The following is a 17,342-nucleotide window of genomic DNA, read 5'->3' as shown; positions in this document are numbered from 1 at the left end:
CACCTGGACAAACCAGCTGAACTGAAGCAACGCTGCAGATCTCAGAGCAACCGATCAGAACACGCTTGGTTGTGAACACAGCCTTATTTCCTACCTACAGTACATTTCCATAGGTTAACACGCTGGACTAAGGTCATTGTGAAGTCAAGTTTTACTCCCCTCCCCCCTCCCCTCCAGCCCTCTGACGCCTCCCCTCCCCTCCCTGGTGTCTGTGTGTACAGGTCTAGGCCTCGTACCCGGCGGAGCGGCGCCGCTCGTGGTTCCAGATGTCGTCTCTGTGCTCGGGTCGGCAGAAGAGCCGGGACGACTGGGCCAGGCGCTCCCGGTGCTCCCGGTCCCGGTCCGGTTTGGAGAACGGCGGACGGCCTCCAAACTGGGAGGAGGACAGCTGCCCCCCCGCTGACCTGCAAGCAACAACTGGTGTCAGACAGCGTTGTAGTAAAGTCAGAGACGGTCACAATAGATAGAGCAGACACGGGCAAAATGCGGCCCGCGGGCGCCCCCTGTGGCCCGCGATGGAATTGCATTTTTTTTTTTTTTTTTTTTTTTTTTTTACAGTGCACCTGAACGCAACATGCAAGATACCCAGCGCTGAATAAGTGTCCAAATGTTCATGTCATTCTGGCCAATCACAGCGGGAGAGAGGGTTAAAAATAGGGAGACTCCCACGAAAATCAGGAGTGTTGGCAGGTATAATCTCCAATGTGTGGCCCTTCGCTTACTTGATGTAAGTCAGTGTGGCCCTCTGGAAAAACATGTTGCCCACCCCTGAGATAGAGACACCCCACTCCACGCTCCACCAATAGAGCTCAAGAGTCACCTGACTTTCCGTGATGTTTCAAGCCCCGGAAGTGAGTTCCCCATTCATTTTCTCCATAGACTTTTAGAAAAATACTTATCCTTCTTTTTTTTTCTCCCCCCGCTTGTTAATTTTCACGTGACTGCTGAGCTCTATGGTAAGAAATTGTACTCTTCCTGTCTCCTAAATGGGCGTGGTTATCAGCTTGTGATTGGCTGTATGAAAACGTGTATGATTGGCAGTATTGTAGATTGGAATTTCTATCAATAACATCATTCTTCATCCACATTAACCAGACAGCATCTCAAGCCAAAAGAGACCTGTGACCAGAAAACCAGTCGTGACATCAAAATAATAATTAAGCCAGGAGTTACGAGGCCAATGGAACTTAAATTCTCTCCCACAGGCTGTATGACACTTCATTGGCTGACCAGTCTCCTAAGTGGGCGTGGCAGTGGCGAAACCTCCGTCGCACAGATACAGGAAGTGACTGGAATTTGGCCTGTCTCTATCTATATTAAAGGTCTCTGGTAAAGTCACCAAACCTCGAGTCCAAGTCAAGTTCCAAACCCTCAATGTTCACATCTGAGTCCAACTCACCAAGATCACGTCTCAAGTCCAAGTCTGAGTAACCAGTAAGGCATGCTAGAATTAAGGCATGTTAGAATTAAAAAAAAAAATCCACACAAATGTACATCTGTCACATTAAAAGTTAGTTTAATATTTGTCACGATGACTTCAAGCTCTTGATTTCGCTCATTTAATTTGTGATTTCAAATAAACCAAAACTAAGCAGTTGTCACTCCCAGGCATTGTGTTGTGAGATAAAGTTCAAGTCTTCAGCGTCCAAGCTTGAGTCATCAATATTCAAACACTTGGTAATCAATATTGAATCACTTTGTAAGTGACCACTGCTTTTAGCTATAAAATTCAAGTTTATTATAATTATTATTAGCTGAGCAGTACCAGATGGACTTGAGTCCGATTCGAGTGACAATTGTGATGACTTGTGAGACCAAATCCAGAACTCAGGCAGACAGACGGCGGTAATCCCACTCGAGTGACTGAATGGAAGGACAAAGCGTCTGATGTAGAGCGATGCATTATTCATGAGGGTGACAGAGGAATCTGACAGACAACACAGCTGATCTGTTGAAAGATTCAGCAGCTTCTCTGTGGCCTTCTGGCCGAGGTTCCCACTCACAGACCGCTCGTATGCCCTGACCCACCATATGCCCTGACCCATCTTATGCCCTGACCCACCGTATGCCCTGACCCATCTTATGCCCTGACCCATCGCATGCCCTGACCCACCGTATGCCCTGACCCACCGTATGCCCTGACCCACCGTATGCCCTGACCCATCTTATGCCCTGACCCATCGTATGCCCTGACCCACCGTATGCCCTGACCCATCGCATGCCCTGACCCATCGTATGCCCTGACCCATCTTATGCCCTGACCCATCGTATGCCCTGACCCATCTTATGCCCTGACCCATCTTATGCCCTGACCCATCGTATGCCCTGACCCATCTTATGCCCTGACCCACCGTATGCCCTGACCCACCGTATGCCCTGACCCATCGCATGCCCTGACCCATCGTATGCCCTGACCCATCTTATGCCCTGACCCATCGTATGCCCTGACCCATCGCATGCCCTGACCCATCTTATGCCCTGACCCATCGTATGCCCTGACCCATCTTATGCCCTGACCCATCGTATGCCCTGACCCATCGCATGCCCTGACCCATCTTATGCCCTGACCCATCGTATGCCCTGACCCATCGTATGCCCTGACCCATCTTATGCCCTGACCCATCTTATGCCCTGACCCATCTTATGCCCTGACCCATCTTATGCCCTGACCCATCGTATGCCCTGACCCATCGTATGCCCTGACCCATCATATGTCCTGACCCATCTTATGCCCTGACCCATCGTATGCCCTGACCCATCGTATGCCCTGACCCATCATATGTCCTGACCCATCTTATGCCCTGACCCATCTTATGCCCTGACCCATCGTATGCCCTGACCCATCGTATGCCCTGACGCATCATATGCCCTGACCCATCATATGCCCTGACCCATCTTATGCCCTGACCCATCATATGCCCTGACCCATTGTGTGCCCTGACCCATCATATGCCCTGACGCATCATATACCCTGACGCATCATATACCCTGACGCATCATATACCCTGACGCATCATATGCCCTGACGCATCATATACCCTGACGCATCATATACCCTGACGCATCATATACCCTGACGCATCATATACCCTGACGCATCATATACCCTGACGCATCATATACCCTGACGCATCATATACCCTGACGCATCATATACCCTGACGCATCATATACCCTGACGCATCATATGCCCTGACGCATCGTATGCCCTGACCCATCGTATGCCCTGACCCATCATATGTCCTGACCCATCTTATGCCCTGACCCATCGTATGCCCTGACCCATCGTATGCCCTGACCCATCGTATGCCCTGACCCATCGTATGCCCTGACCCATCGTATGCCCTGACCCATCGTATGCCCTGACCCATCATATGTCCTGACCCATCTTATGCCCTGACCCATCGTATGCCCTGACCCATCGTATGCCCTGACCCATCATATGTCCTGACCCATCTTATGCCCTGACCCATCGTATGCCCTGACCCATCGTATGCCCTGACGCATCATATGCCCTGACCCATCATATACCCTGACCCATCATATGCCCTGACGCATCATATACCCTGACCCATCATATACCCTGACGCATCATATACCCTGACCCATCGTATGCCCTGACGCATCATATACCCTGACGCATCTTATGCCCTGACGCATCATATACCCTGACGCATCATATACCCTGACGCATCATATGCCCTGACCCATCATATACCCTGACGCATCATATACCCTGACGCATCATATGCCCTGACCCATCATATACCCTGACGCATCATATACCCTGACGCATCATATACCCTGACGCATCTTATGCCCTGACGCATCATATACCCTGACGCATCATATACCCTGACGCATCATATGCCCTGACCCATCATATACCCTGACGCATCATATACCCTGACCCATCGTATGCCCTGACGCATCATATACCCTGACGCATCTTATGCCCTGACCCATCATATACCCTGACGCATCATATGCCCTGACGCATCATATACCCTGACGCATCATATACCCTGACGCATCATATACCCTGACCCATCGTATGCCCTGACCCATCATATACCCTGACGCATCATATACCCTGACGCATCATATACCCTGACCCATCGTATGCCCTGACCCATCATATACCCTGACGCATCATATACCCTGACCCATCGTATGCCCTGACCCATCATATACCCTGACGCATCATATACCCTGACGCATCATATACCCTGACCCATCATATGCCCTGACGCATCATATACCCTGACGCATCATATGCCCTGACCCATCGTATGCCCTGACGCATCGGGTTTTCTGGGGCCGATTTCAATTAGTGAGCTGTAGCTCCTCCGTTCATCTGTCTGTCAGATATCCATAAAACGTATGAACGGACTTCCATAAAATGTTGGTGAATAGATTGTCCTTGCGAGACAGAGCAATCCTATCATAAGAATGTGAAGTCTGCACGCGTGTGTGTAGGTGTGTGTGTGTGTGTGTGTGTGTGTGTCTCTGAGTGAGTGAGTGAGTGAGTGAGTGAGTGAGTGAGTGAGTAGAAATTGTGTTCGGCCCCAGCTATGACATCTTACGTGCGATGGCGCCGAGTCTTTCAGGAAGTGTAAAGAGCAGCCATGCGGGTGACCTAACAGAGCCGGATATTTTAATTTGTTAATTCGGGCCGAGTAATGGCCGAATTTGCGGTGCTGCACAATGGCTGCATAACCTCCACCGGTCACACAGGGATGCACATCACTGCGCGGCTATTCTTTGGTGGTGATTTGGATCTGGGATTTCCACTATTAGATAGGGATGGAACGATGCGTCGAAATGGAATATATCGCAATACAAAAATATATCGTGGTTCAGGACCATTAATGGTGATATCAGCTCCATCATCATTTGCACTTTGTATTGACATTTTTTCTGTTGACATTCTAGCAAGCAAATGATGCCATTGCTAGAAACATTTGTGTGTCTCCATACCACGCATCGAATCCACGCATCGAATCATATCAGGGCGCTGCTAGATGATGTCACTAGGTTGACTGTACAGTACAGTTGGAAGGATTTTTAATGTTTTGATGAATCAAAACGACCACAATCCACGTCAGAAACACAACAGCATAATTATGCTGTGAGCCTGTTAGAATTCAACCTACTGACATCATCTAGCAGCACCTTAGTTGGCGAAAAGGTGAAATGTTGTTCTAGCAAATCTAGGTAAATTTCAGTGTCCTGTCTTGTCTGAGGTGAAATCTCTCAGATCAAATGTTTCCTGTCCTATTTAAAGGATGGGTTTTCCGTGGGGAATATGAATATATATTAAATCTCACGCCCCTAAGGTTTTCGAATCCGTTGAAATTTTTGAAATTGGTGGTTTACTCACAGAGATATCAACCGAAATCCACTCTGTGTGTGGGGGGGAGTGGTGGGGGGGAGGTGCGGGTGCGGGGACTCGAAATACTACATTTCCCACAATGCACTGGGCTCGCGTGGCCTTCGTTTTCATGCCCACCCCTCAGGCATTTGGCTGATATCAAACTCCAGTAGGTGGCGGTAATGCACATATATGTTTGCCAACCGCCATAAAACTCAAAGAAGAAGAAGAAGAAGGCTTCGACAATAAAAGATACAAAGAAGAAGAAATAAATCGAAAATAAAATTGCCTCCAAATTGCACCAAATGTAAACGGTAGTATATATGTCGGGAGATGTCTTCATAAAAAAAAATTCATGCATTTTAAGGCATTTTCGGAGGAGTTACGCGCATCTGATGTTGTAACTATTTTCTGTAAAAATGTGTAAAAACGGGTACATTGCTCAGCATTGATTTCGTTACTTCAACCCACCTACTACTAGATGTAAAATTTGACGATCTTTCCAATGCCGCCAGTCCCGTGTCTATTAGTGCTTCCGTTCCCGAGATATGGTCTCTTTGCAAGGAACTATGGGAAGCTAACCTAGCTACAGTAGGCTAGTGGTGGAAAAAGATGGCTGTCTTTTTGTTTTTGTCAAGGCCTCTGAAGGGGCGTGGAGGACCTCTAGAGGCGGGACCATGGCCAACAACAGTTGTAGTTCATAGGTGCACGACTTCCGCAAGGCGGGGATTGTCGCTCTGACGCGTTTTGCGTCAGAGCGACATGGAAATAATGTGAGAGATGCTTGATATCTCTGGTTGTAAACAACCAATTTCAAAAATTTCAACGGATTCGAAAACCTTAGGGGCGTGAGATTTAATATATATTCATATCCCCCACGGAAAACCCATCCTTTAAACCCTCTGAGTTACAGGACTGGGGCGACATTACAGAAACTTCCTAAATTCCAAATCCTATCCTAAATGATTGGTAACCATGGTAATTAGAGTTAGGACTTGATTTAGGAAAACACCCATTACAGAACAACAGTTCCTAAGTCAATATTCTCATCCTAATTTAAAATGGGAAAAGCGTATTACAGAAGCGTCCCAACTCCCCAAAATCTTAAAAAAGCTCTCCTAACTTTAAGATGCCAGCTATGCTGTCCTAACTAATTTACGCTATTTTCAACTGGAACAACAGCCATCTTGCATCTCGTTATAATTTATAGCCTATTTATCGCCTACCTACCTACATTATGGCTGCGCTGTTATTACATTTGCAAAACCAACAAAATGTCAACAGGCGCAATGTATTTGGCGAAAGGCTCATGCGGGACCCGAATGACGTTTTGCGTTTTACAGACCGCCCCGGGACATGATACTGCAGCTAGCCGAGGAGCTGAGACCTGTGTTGGAGAGACCGACTAGGCGACACGGGGCTCTGCCGGTTGTAGTACAACTTAATGCACTTCGGTTTTTTGTGAAGGGAGATTTTCAATCTGAAGTGGCCGACATATCCAAAATATCTCATCCTGCTATGTCACGTAATTTAACTGAGGTAGCAACAGCCATCAGCAATTTGGCTCCTCGGTACATACAGTTTCCAAGGGGGAGGAATGCCTGATGCGGCAGAGACGGTTTCTGCTATTTTCGCCCATTCCCTCTCTTTCACCTCCCGCGTGAGGGTGGCTGAAAACTTTCCGAAAAGCACGTCTTTAACCTTTTATACGGCGGTCACTAAGACCTCCAACTCATCTGCCTTGAAGTTAAATGCCCTTCGTTTTTGGTCCATTGCCCCACAATCTCAAAAATGTTCGACAACAACAAGTTAACACACATCGTTAGCCTACTAGCTAATAGCAGGCTACTAGCGCTCCTACTTCCCCCGCGAGTTGAGAAAGGAGGAGGTGTCTGTTGCTAGTGGTTGCTAGGGTAACAGACAGAAAAGTTGATAACCGATGCTGGATGAGTATTTAGGATTTCCTAACAAGACATAAGATAGGATTTAGCAAGATAAGATAGGATTCCTAAAGTTAGTTAGGATTTGCTTCTGTAATACGAAATCAGAAAAAATCCTGTCTTAAACTAGTCCTATCCTAACTTAACTCATTGAGTGCCATGGACGAACATGTTCGTCATTTCGTTTAGTAACGTAGAGTGCCAAGGACGAACATGTTCGTCAATTGCGTTTTTTGACGGGGGGATGTCGATCTAAGCCTCTTACATCGCCTCTTACAATATGGGAGCTATTGAATGTGTCTAACTTATTTTACAGAACCCTTAGGTGGCGACAGTGCTCTCCAGATTAGACAAAGGCCAGGAGAAAAGAGAGAAGAAGTCATGAGGAAACGGAAATCGCATCGATATGCTTGAAGCATAACGTTAGCTGTGCCTGTGAACAGCAGTCATCTGCTGCCACAATTGAGCCCCATCCGTGTCCGCTGCGATAGCCCATCCATATGATTTAGTTGCCGACACGGCGACACCAGCGTCTTTCTGAAAAGTTACATTATTCTCAGCTGGGAGCCGGGGACACGCTGTAAAAAAGCGGGGGGATGCAGCGGACTTTTCAGTGCAGATCAAACTCAGAGCAAACCGCAGCAGAGACACTCCTCCCACCACGGAGGAGGAGGAGGAGGGGGGTGGGGCACGCAGGGCACTACAGCATACAACCATTGACAGTACACACAGACCCAGGCAGCAGCAGGCTCGATGCATAGAGAGCAAACAAGCTAGAATAGGCTATCTGATGCCCACCAGCAGTAAATCAAGACCAGCAAGAAGGTGTAGGGTCTGCGCACGCAGGGGCCAGCGCTGCTGGTTGCAGCTAAAACATATTATTTGGCCAAACAAAATTCCTTTGTTTTCACTCTTTTATTGAAGGAAATTATTTTTGAGGTGTCATTATATCAGAAAATATTAGCTTCAGAGTCAATGATGTGCTTGAAATGTTTAATTTCACAAAAGGCTCATTATCTCAGCTTCTAGAAAAAAATTGCTGTTTTTGGTTAAATCAAGCTATCTTCTCCGGCTCATAACTAAAGAACGGAAAATGGGATCAATAAACTTTTTTTTGCAGATGATAGAAGAGAGTCTCCTCGTTCTTTGTGCGTGTTTACATAGTAATATCACACAATATTATGTGGGCCTCGAGAAATCACTGAAAAAGCTCTGAAACTCTGGCACTGGGAGCGTCCGTTCTCCAAAAGTGGCTGGCACTCAATGAGTTAATACATAAGATAGGGAGTTTCTGTAATGTGGCCCCTGGATCGCATCATATGAGCTCATGTGGAAATAGTCACCTGCTTTTAGAGATTCTGTGATGTCCATTATCAGTTGACTGCTGGTGCTGCTGAGGAGGGAAGAGCAGATTTTCACTACAGCAAGTGAAACAACACAGACTGAAACAGACAGGCAGAATACCAGCTCTTTACCTACTAACTAAAGCAGAATACTAGCTGTTTAACTTTGGAAAATGTAATATTTTGAAGTCAGTGCGTGTTTGTGAGTGGACAATTGTACACATACTGTACCTGTGCGTGCGTGCGTGCGTTGTACCTTGTAGTGGTTGCAGTGTGGCGGGCTGCTGTTGCCTTGGTAATACTCCAGCAGCCTCTCGGCCAGGGCAATGCGTCTGAGCAGGTTCTCGATGAAGCGCTGGATGCGGACCTTCCCGCACGTCTCCTGACGGGCCGCCGCCTGCAGGAACCTCTGGATGGTTATCACCTCCCTGAACGCACAACAGGGTGAGTTAGTGCTCGCGGAAGTAGATCGACGACAGAATTTTCATTTTTGGGGCGAAATATTCCTCTATAAAAGCCTTCAGTTGGGATGGTTCACCTCTCTCGTCGTTCCAGCTCGTTCTCGGAGGCGTTGAGCTGCTCTCTCAGCGTGGCGATCACCATGACAGCTACGTCCACCTGGCGGCTGAGTGCGCGCTCCCTGTCCGCCACCTGCTGCCTCTCCTGGGCCAGGTGCTGCGAGTGGGCGCGCTCGCACAGCAGCTGGTTGTCTGTCTGGGCCAGCTCGCTGCTCACCCGGGCCAGGCGGCGCTCCATGGTGCTGTCCGCCGCGCGCAGCACGCTGGCCAGCCGACGCCGCACCGCCGCCGAGGCCGCCGCCGTCTCCAGGCCCGAGTACGAGTTCTGCTCTGCGGGTGCAGTGAGGAGGGACGAGCGTTACCGCAGCGCTACTACAGCTAAACACATGAGTTCTGCTCTGCGGTGCAGTGAGGAGGGAACGAACGTTACTGCAGCACTACAGCTAAACACATGAGTTCTGCTCTGCGGTGCAGTGAGGAGGGAACGAACGTTACCGCAGCGCTACTACAGCTAAACACATGAGTTCTGCTCTGCGGTGCAGTGAGGAGGGAACGAACGTTACTGCAGCACTACAGCTAAACACATGAGTTCTGCTCTGCGGTGCAGTGAGGAGGGAACGAACGTTACCGCAGCGCTACTACAGCTAAACACATGAGTTCTGCTCTGCGGTGCAGTGAGGAGGGAACGAACGTTACTGCAGCACTACAGCTAAACACATGAGTTCTGCTCTGCGGTGCAGTGAGGAGGGAACGAACGTTACCGCAGCGCTACTACAGCTAAACACATGAGTTCTGCTCTGCGGTGCAGTGAGGAGGGAACGAACGTTACCGCAGCGCTACTACAGCTAAACACATGAGTTCTGCTTTGCGGTGCAGTGAGGAGGGACGAGCGTTACCGCAGCGCTACTACAGCTAAACACATGAGTTCTGCTCTGCGGTGCAGTGAGGAGGGACGAGCGTTACCGCAGCGCTACTACAGCTAAACACATGAGTTCTGCTCTGCAGTGCAGTGAGGAGGGACGAGCGTTACCGCAGCACTACAGCTAAACACATGAGTTCTGCTCTGCGATGCAGTGAGGAGGGAACGAGCGTTACCGCAGCACTACTACAGCTAAACACATGAGTTCTGCTCTGCGATGCAGTGAGGAGGGACGAGCGTTACCGCAGCACTACAGCTAAACACATGAGTTCTGCTCTGCGGTGCAGTGATGAGGGACGAGCGTTACCGCAGCGCTACTACAGCTAAACACATGAGTTCTGCTCTGCGCTGCAGTGAGGAGGGACGAGCGTTACTGCAGCACTACTACAGCTAAACACATGAGTTCTGCTCTGCGGTGCAGTGAGGAGGGACGAGCGTTACTGCAGCGCTACTACAGCTAAACACATGAGTTCTGCTCTGCGGTGCAGTGAGGAGGGACGAGCGTTACCGCAGCACTACTACAGCTAAACACATGAGTTCTGCTCTGCGGTGCAGTGAGGAGGGACGAGCGTTACCGCAGCGCTACTACAGCTAAACACATGAGTTCTGCTCTGCGGTGCAGTGAGGAGGGACGAGCGTTATCGCAGCACTACTACAGCTAAACACATGAGTTCTGCTCTGCGGTGCAGTGAGGAGGGAACGAACGTTACTGCAGCACTACAGCTAAACACATGAGTTCTGCTCTGCGGTGCAGTGAGGAGGGAACGAACGTTACTGCAGCACTACAGCTAAACACATGAGTTCTGCTCTGCGGTGCAGTGAGGAGGGACGAGCGTTACTGCAGCACTACTACAGCTAAACACATGAGTTCTGCTCTGCGGTGCAGTGAGGAGGGAACGAGCGTTACCGCAGCACTACTACAGCTAAACACATGAGTTCTGCTCTGCGGTGCAGTGAGGAGGGACAAGCGTTACCGCAGTACTACTACAGCTAAACACATGAGTTCTGCTCTGCGGTGCAGTGAGAGGGGACGAGCGTTACCGCAGCACTACTACAGCTAAACACATGAGTTCTGCTCTGCGGTGCAGTGAGAGGGGACGAGCGTTACCGCAGCGCTACTACAGCTAAACACATGAGTTCTGCTCTGCGGTGCAGTGAGGAGGGACGAGCGTTACCGCAGCACTACTACAGCTAAACACATGAGTTCTGCTCTGCGGTGCAGTGAGAGGGGACGAGCGTTACCGCAGCACTACTACAGCTAAACACATTAGTTCTGCTCTGCGGTGCAGTGAGAGGGGACGAGCGTTACCGCAGCACTACAGCTAAACACATGAGTTCTGCTCTGCGGTGCAGTGATGAGGGACGAGCGTTACCGCAGCGCTACTACAGCTAAACACATGAGTTCTGCTCTGCGCTGCAGTGAGGAGGGACGAGCGTTACTGCAGCACTACTACAGCTAAACACATGAGTTCTGCTCTGCGGTGCAGTGAGGAGGGACGAGCGTTACTGCAGCGCTACTACAGCTAAACACATGAGTTCTGCTCTGCGGTGCAGTGAGGAGGGACGAGCGTTACCGCAGCACTACTACAGCTAAACACATGAGTTCTGCTCTGCGGTGCAGTGAGGAGGGACGAGCGTTACCGCAGCGCTACTACAGCTAAACACATGAGTTCTGCTCTGCGGTGCAGTGAGGAGGGACGAGCGTTACCGCAGCACTACTACAGCTAAACACATGAGTTCTGCTCTGCGGTGCAGTGAGGAGGGAACGAACGTTACTGCAGCACTACAGCTAAACACATGAGTTCTGCTCTGCGGTGCAGTGAGGAGGGACAAGCGTTACCGCAGCACTACTACAGCTAAACACATGAGTTCTGCTCTGCGGTGCAGTGAGAGGGGACGAGCGTTACCGCAGCACTACTACAGCTAAACACATGAGTTCTGCTCTGCGGTGCAGTGAGAGGGGACGAGCGTTACCGCAGCGCTACTACAGCTAAACACATGAGTTCTGCTCTGCGGTGCAGTGAGGAGGGACGAGCGTTACCGCAGCACTACTACAGCTAAACACATGAGTTCTGCTCTGCGGTGCAGTGAGAGGGGACGAGCGTTACCGCAGCACTACTACAGCTAAACACATTAGTTCTGCTCTGCGGTGCAGTGAGAGGGGACGAGCGTTACTGCAGCGCTACTACAGCTAAACACATGAGTTCTGCTCTGCGGTGCAGTGAGGAGGGACGAGCGTTACCGCAGCGCTACGGCTAAACACATCGTCTTCATTATTACATCGCTTCATACTGTAATCATGATTAATCATCGTGATTATTCCTCGTTTCACCTCCTCAACTTCCACCAGACACTAAGCGTGCTGAGCTGACCACCATCTCTACGCCGTGCTCCCAGTTTGGAGAAGCAGAAAGTAGGGGTGTGCCGATTAATCATATAATCGATGCATCGCGATTAGTCACGTGACGATTAAAATCGATTCACAATGTTCGATTATCGATTTGCAAAAAATTGCAAAAAAAAAGTGAGTTTGCATTTTTTTTTTTTTGCTTTATTTGCAAAAAATATGGTATTTCGCCCGGAAAGCAGTTCCTTAACTGTAAAACGAGACCAAAACCGAAGTACTGGAAACTGGAATCACTGAAGAAAGCATGCAGGGTGGCTGTAACATGTGATGCGTGGACTTCAGTCGCAACTGAAGATAATGGAGGTACATTTGTTTGTTTACTTTAATTAATGGATACTGACAAATATACCTTGCTTAAAAAAAATCCTGTTTGGTGAAAAAGATGCATCGAAAATCGTGATTAATCGTAATCGTTTAATAATCGAATCGTAGCACCCTTAATCGTAATCGAATCGAATCGTGAGGTGCCTAAGGTGGCACACCCCTAGCAGAAAGTAGTCCTGCACGGCACAGAAGCAAAGCCAATGTACTGCTGTGAGTGGGGCCAGGAGGAAAATATGTTTTAGAAAGAAAAAAAGAAAGAAAATTACCCTTTATTTATCCCCAAGGGGAAATTCATCCTCTGCATTTGACCCATCCTCTACTAGGAACGTTCCTAGAGCTAGGAGCAGTGGGCAGCCACTGTGCAGCGCCCGGGGACCAACTCCAGTTCTTTTTGCCAGTACCTTGGCCAGGGGCACTGACAGGAGTATTATCCCTAATATACATGTCTTTCTTTGATGGTGGGAGGAAACCGGAGCACCCTGGAGAAAACCCACACGGACACGGGGAGAACATGCAAACTCCACACAGAAAGGACCTGGGACGGACCGGGGTTCGAACCCGGGACCTTCTTGCTGTGAGGCAACATTGTTAACCACTGAGCCACCGTGCCACCTAAACAAATCAACATCAGTTCAAGTGTACGCTATATTTAGAATATTTTCAGCGTTGCTACTCGTCGTCAAACAGCCCTTTCCTTTGGCACTACATCTTCTCAACCGCAGAACGTCCGTATTCCGACGCAGGACGCGCACTGTAGCAAAAACAACAACTGGGAAAACAAATTCTAATTTAACTCCTCCAACCCCCCGTCTTTAGTTTTTGTTTTTGTTTTATGGTCACTCATGATTCAGTAGGTCACTGGTTGGCTTGGTTCCAGCCTTAAAACTTGTTATATACGGAGCAAGAGATGTCACGTGACTGTTCAGCTCTATTCACCTTATTCTTTGCCCATACAAGGACGCTTCTACATGATGTCATTTTGTAATCGTCTTTCCGGTTTTAAACACAGAAGTAGAGTACGCCTACCGTAGCCATTTTTAGACTTGCCAAAAAGCTGTTTTCAAGCTAAAAAAACTGTTTTAAAGTTTTAATATTTTTCGGGTGAGAACGTAACATATGCGTGACCAGTTTATCAGAATAACGCCTATTTGGAAATCTCTAACGAGCAGCGAGGACTGAGTTTATACTGTGCTGACACCGGTCGGACTAGCTATCTGTCAAACCCTACTGTAGGCTACAGGCAGTGAGAAAACCGTCGACGTGCTTTTGTAACTAACGTTAAATGCCGACCGGCTACAGCCATCGGCTCTTCGCAGCAGTACATGTAACATGTAACATGTACATGTTACAGCTATGAACATGTAACTGAAGTTGGCCGCAGTGTAGCTTAATTCTGAATGTTGCCAAACTTCATTCATTATTATAGTGATGTTTTGTTTTGAAATTGGCCGCCAACTAGCGCTGAACCGGAAGAACAAATACAATTGCGGGTAACGCGGAGGAGAGAAAAAGTGGGCGTGGTGAATAAGGTGAATAGATTGGTAGGAAAGAGTCTATCTCTCTCAAACAAACCTCTGGACCTGGATGAAGGGACATCAGGACGTAAACATGTAAGTCAATTCAACGCACCCAGAGTGTCCAGCGCTGCTCCTGGGTCCTGGCCCGGCTCGGTTGGGGGGAACGGGAGATGATGGTGGTTGAGGAGGTGGAGGCACGGATCGGACTTTTTGCTGAACAGTTTCATATCCTGCTCACTTCTGCCCCCGTCCCCCTCCTCTTCGTCCCCCGCTTCTTCATTGTCCGTCCCGCCATCCTCTTCCTCCTCGTCTTCCTCCTCCTCGTCCTGCGTCCCCACGCCCACGCTCTGGGTGCGCCTCCTGGCCGAGCTGAAGGAGTGGAGGAAGCCGCTGTCTAGGGGTGTAAGAAAGTACACTTGAGTATCGCGATATTAAGTTTTGTGACACTGTAGCCTATCAATTAAAAAAAAAAAATGCATTTCTATTTATTTTTACCGAAAGAATCCTGCAAGCATTGATATGTTTTACTGATATGTTAATAATTCCTTTGCTCAGAATGATTGCAAATAAATTTAGAAATGCCGATCTGACTGTTCCGATTGCATTAAAAAAGTAAACTTTTTAACTCATTGTATTGCATATGGTGATGAGTTCTTTATGGTTTTCTTAAAATAAGATAAAAAAAAAAACACAATATATCTCCTTGCTTACAGTAACGCAATATATAGAGAGCCAAAGTGAACGTCACTTCCTGCTTCAGCACTGTACCAGAGATTTTCATCCGCCATTTATTTTCCCATAGACATTTCGTAAAATGCTTATAAAAATAGTTGTACTTGGTCAAACCAAATGGTTCAGCTATATTTAGAATCGGGAGAGACCATAGAACATTTCACTCAGACCAAAACCTAAAAAAATAGATTTTTTCTTCTTTGAATCCACATTTTTTTTTTATGTTTTGGTCCGAGTGAAATGTCATGCGGTCTCTCCTGTTTCTAAATATGTCTGAACCGTCATTTTGGTTTTAACAAGTAAAACTATTTTTTATACCCATTTTACGAAATGAGTATATTGGAAAATAGATGGCAATCTCTGGTACAGTGCTGAAGCAGGAAGTGACGTTCACTTTGGCTCTCTATAGAGTCGTAACCCCTGTATCGCATCGCATTGCCAGATTCTTGCCTAGACACAGCCCTACCGCTGTCTCTGCAGTCGCTGAGCGAGCGCACGTGCAGCGCGGTGCGGCCGGCGCTCTGCTGCCCCCTGCGGGTTGGCAGGCTCGTGTCGTGCCAGGGGAAGGCCTCTGTCGCTGGGTCGGGCGGTTTCCCGGTGATGCTGAAGCTCCGGGCTTCGGTCACGTCCGGCGAGCGGTACGAGTGGCGGTACTCCAGGTGGGCGCGCAGCGAGGACACGCTGCCGAAGCGCTCGTGCTCTCCGCAGCGCGGGCAGCGGAACGGGAGCGAGGAGGGAACGGCGGGGGCGGGGTCAGCGGGGGCGGGCTCGCCGAGCGCTCCGCACGCCTGGCCGTTTCTCTCCAGGAGGAAAGAACCGGAACCTCTGGAACAAAACTTCTGCTGCATCCCTCAGTCTGCACAGGGGATAGAACACAATAGGGAAGAGTGGAATAGAAGAGACACATCATAGTGATGTAACACACAGGGCTGCCACGATGACGTCGACTAGTCGCGGTGACGTTGATTACCAAAATAGTCGCCAACATATTTGGTAATCGACGTCATCGCATGTTTTTTGGGAGCTAAAATAAACATATTTTCCGTTTATTTTGTTCCCCGAAGCTGCTGCTGGTTCATTAAAAGATTAATTTTTGAGTCAATTATCATCTTAATTGTCTTTATTTTTAGTTAGCACTTGCCTAAAACAACTTCAAGCTAAATTTAGAAGCTGATGATAGGTAATCGGAGCGATTGAGTAATTGTGCGATAAGCTGCAATTTATGATCCGATTAGTCGACTAATCGTTAAAAGAATCGGTGACTAGTTGATTATCAAAATAATCGTTTGTGGCAGCGGAACACAGTGGTTTTCAATGTGGGGTCCAAGGACCACCAGGGATCCTTGAAGGGTTCAGGGGGTCCCCAGAAAACGGATGAATTGTTAAACGCCAGTATTATTCCATTTACATGAAGTAGAGAATGTAGATCATAGTTTCTCTTGTTATCTGTCTAACGTTACCTGTGTGTATAATACAGATATAGTCATGGCATTCTGGGCAAAATGTTACCTAACAATACAAAATATTCTCAGAAATCTTATCAAATCAGGGTTCGTGGGCAAAATGTTGACTAAATTAAGGGTGCTCATTGATGTAGCACACCTTCTGGTGGCCCTTGGCTTGGAGGAACAGTTGATTCATTGTGTTTCTAAACTTCTCTAAAGAATATTACTGTGTACTGATAATTTCACCACTGATCTAGCTAATTGATTCTGTGTTCAGATAATGTCAGCATCTTAGCTATAATAGAATAGAATAGAATTAGAATAGACAGAGTATAAAACAATTGATTCCCATTAAGGCTGTCTTAACTGACTTGACGGTAGATATTTCTGTCCATATTCATTCAACACAAACTGTTGCAGCTCTACTCTAGTCAGGCTCAGTAGGAAACAGAAATTGTCATTGACATGATTAAAGCATCATTCACTAGTACACTTTTTCATCAACACAACAAATGTGCATATCATCTTCATACAATTCGACACATCTGCACGCAACAATCATTTAAGTCACTCAGTATGAGCTACCAATGCCAGAATCAATCAGAAGGCTCAAATATAGACATAGACAGGTGGACATATTGTAACACAGATCCTGGCTCTACACTGGTTTCTTTGTATCCAGTCAGCCAACACGAAGAAAGACAGGTGGACATTATTGGCACAGCCAAAACATATAAAGGAAATTATCCCATTCTATCCCCATGCATTGACTGTAACAGGTCAGTTATACAAACAGTGCCTAGCATTAGCCAACTAGCTCGCT

General features: G+C 47.9%; 1 protein-coding gene across 1 annotated transcript; it reads right to left on the bottom strand.

Annotated features, from left to right (window-relative positions):
• Positions 1-223: 223 nt before the first annotated feature.
• On the bottom strand, positions 224-15,922 carry znf365 (zinc finger protein 365; the record flags this gene model as incomplete). Its single annotated transcript, XM_083650715.1, has 6 exons — positions 224-404; positions 8,658-8,707; positions 8,914-9,085; positions 9,196-9,505; positions 14,455-14,736; positions 15,541-15,922. The coding sequence occupies 6 exons, from the start codon at positions 15,920-15,922 to the stop codon at positions 224-226; spliced, it is 1,377 nt and encodes a 458-aa protein (XP_083506841.1).
• Between the last annotated feature and the right edge of the window lie 1,420 nt (positions 15,923-17,342).

Source organism: Poromitra crassiceps (genome assembly GCF_964638095.1).
Source record: "Poromitra crassiceps genome assembly, chromosome: 14".
NCBI lineage: Eukaryota > Metazoa > Chordata > Actinopteri > Beryciformes > Melamphaidae > Poromitra > Poromitra crassiceps.
Note: the sequence above shows the minus strand (reverse complement) of the source record. Positions and strands in the feature narration are given on the sequence as shown.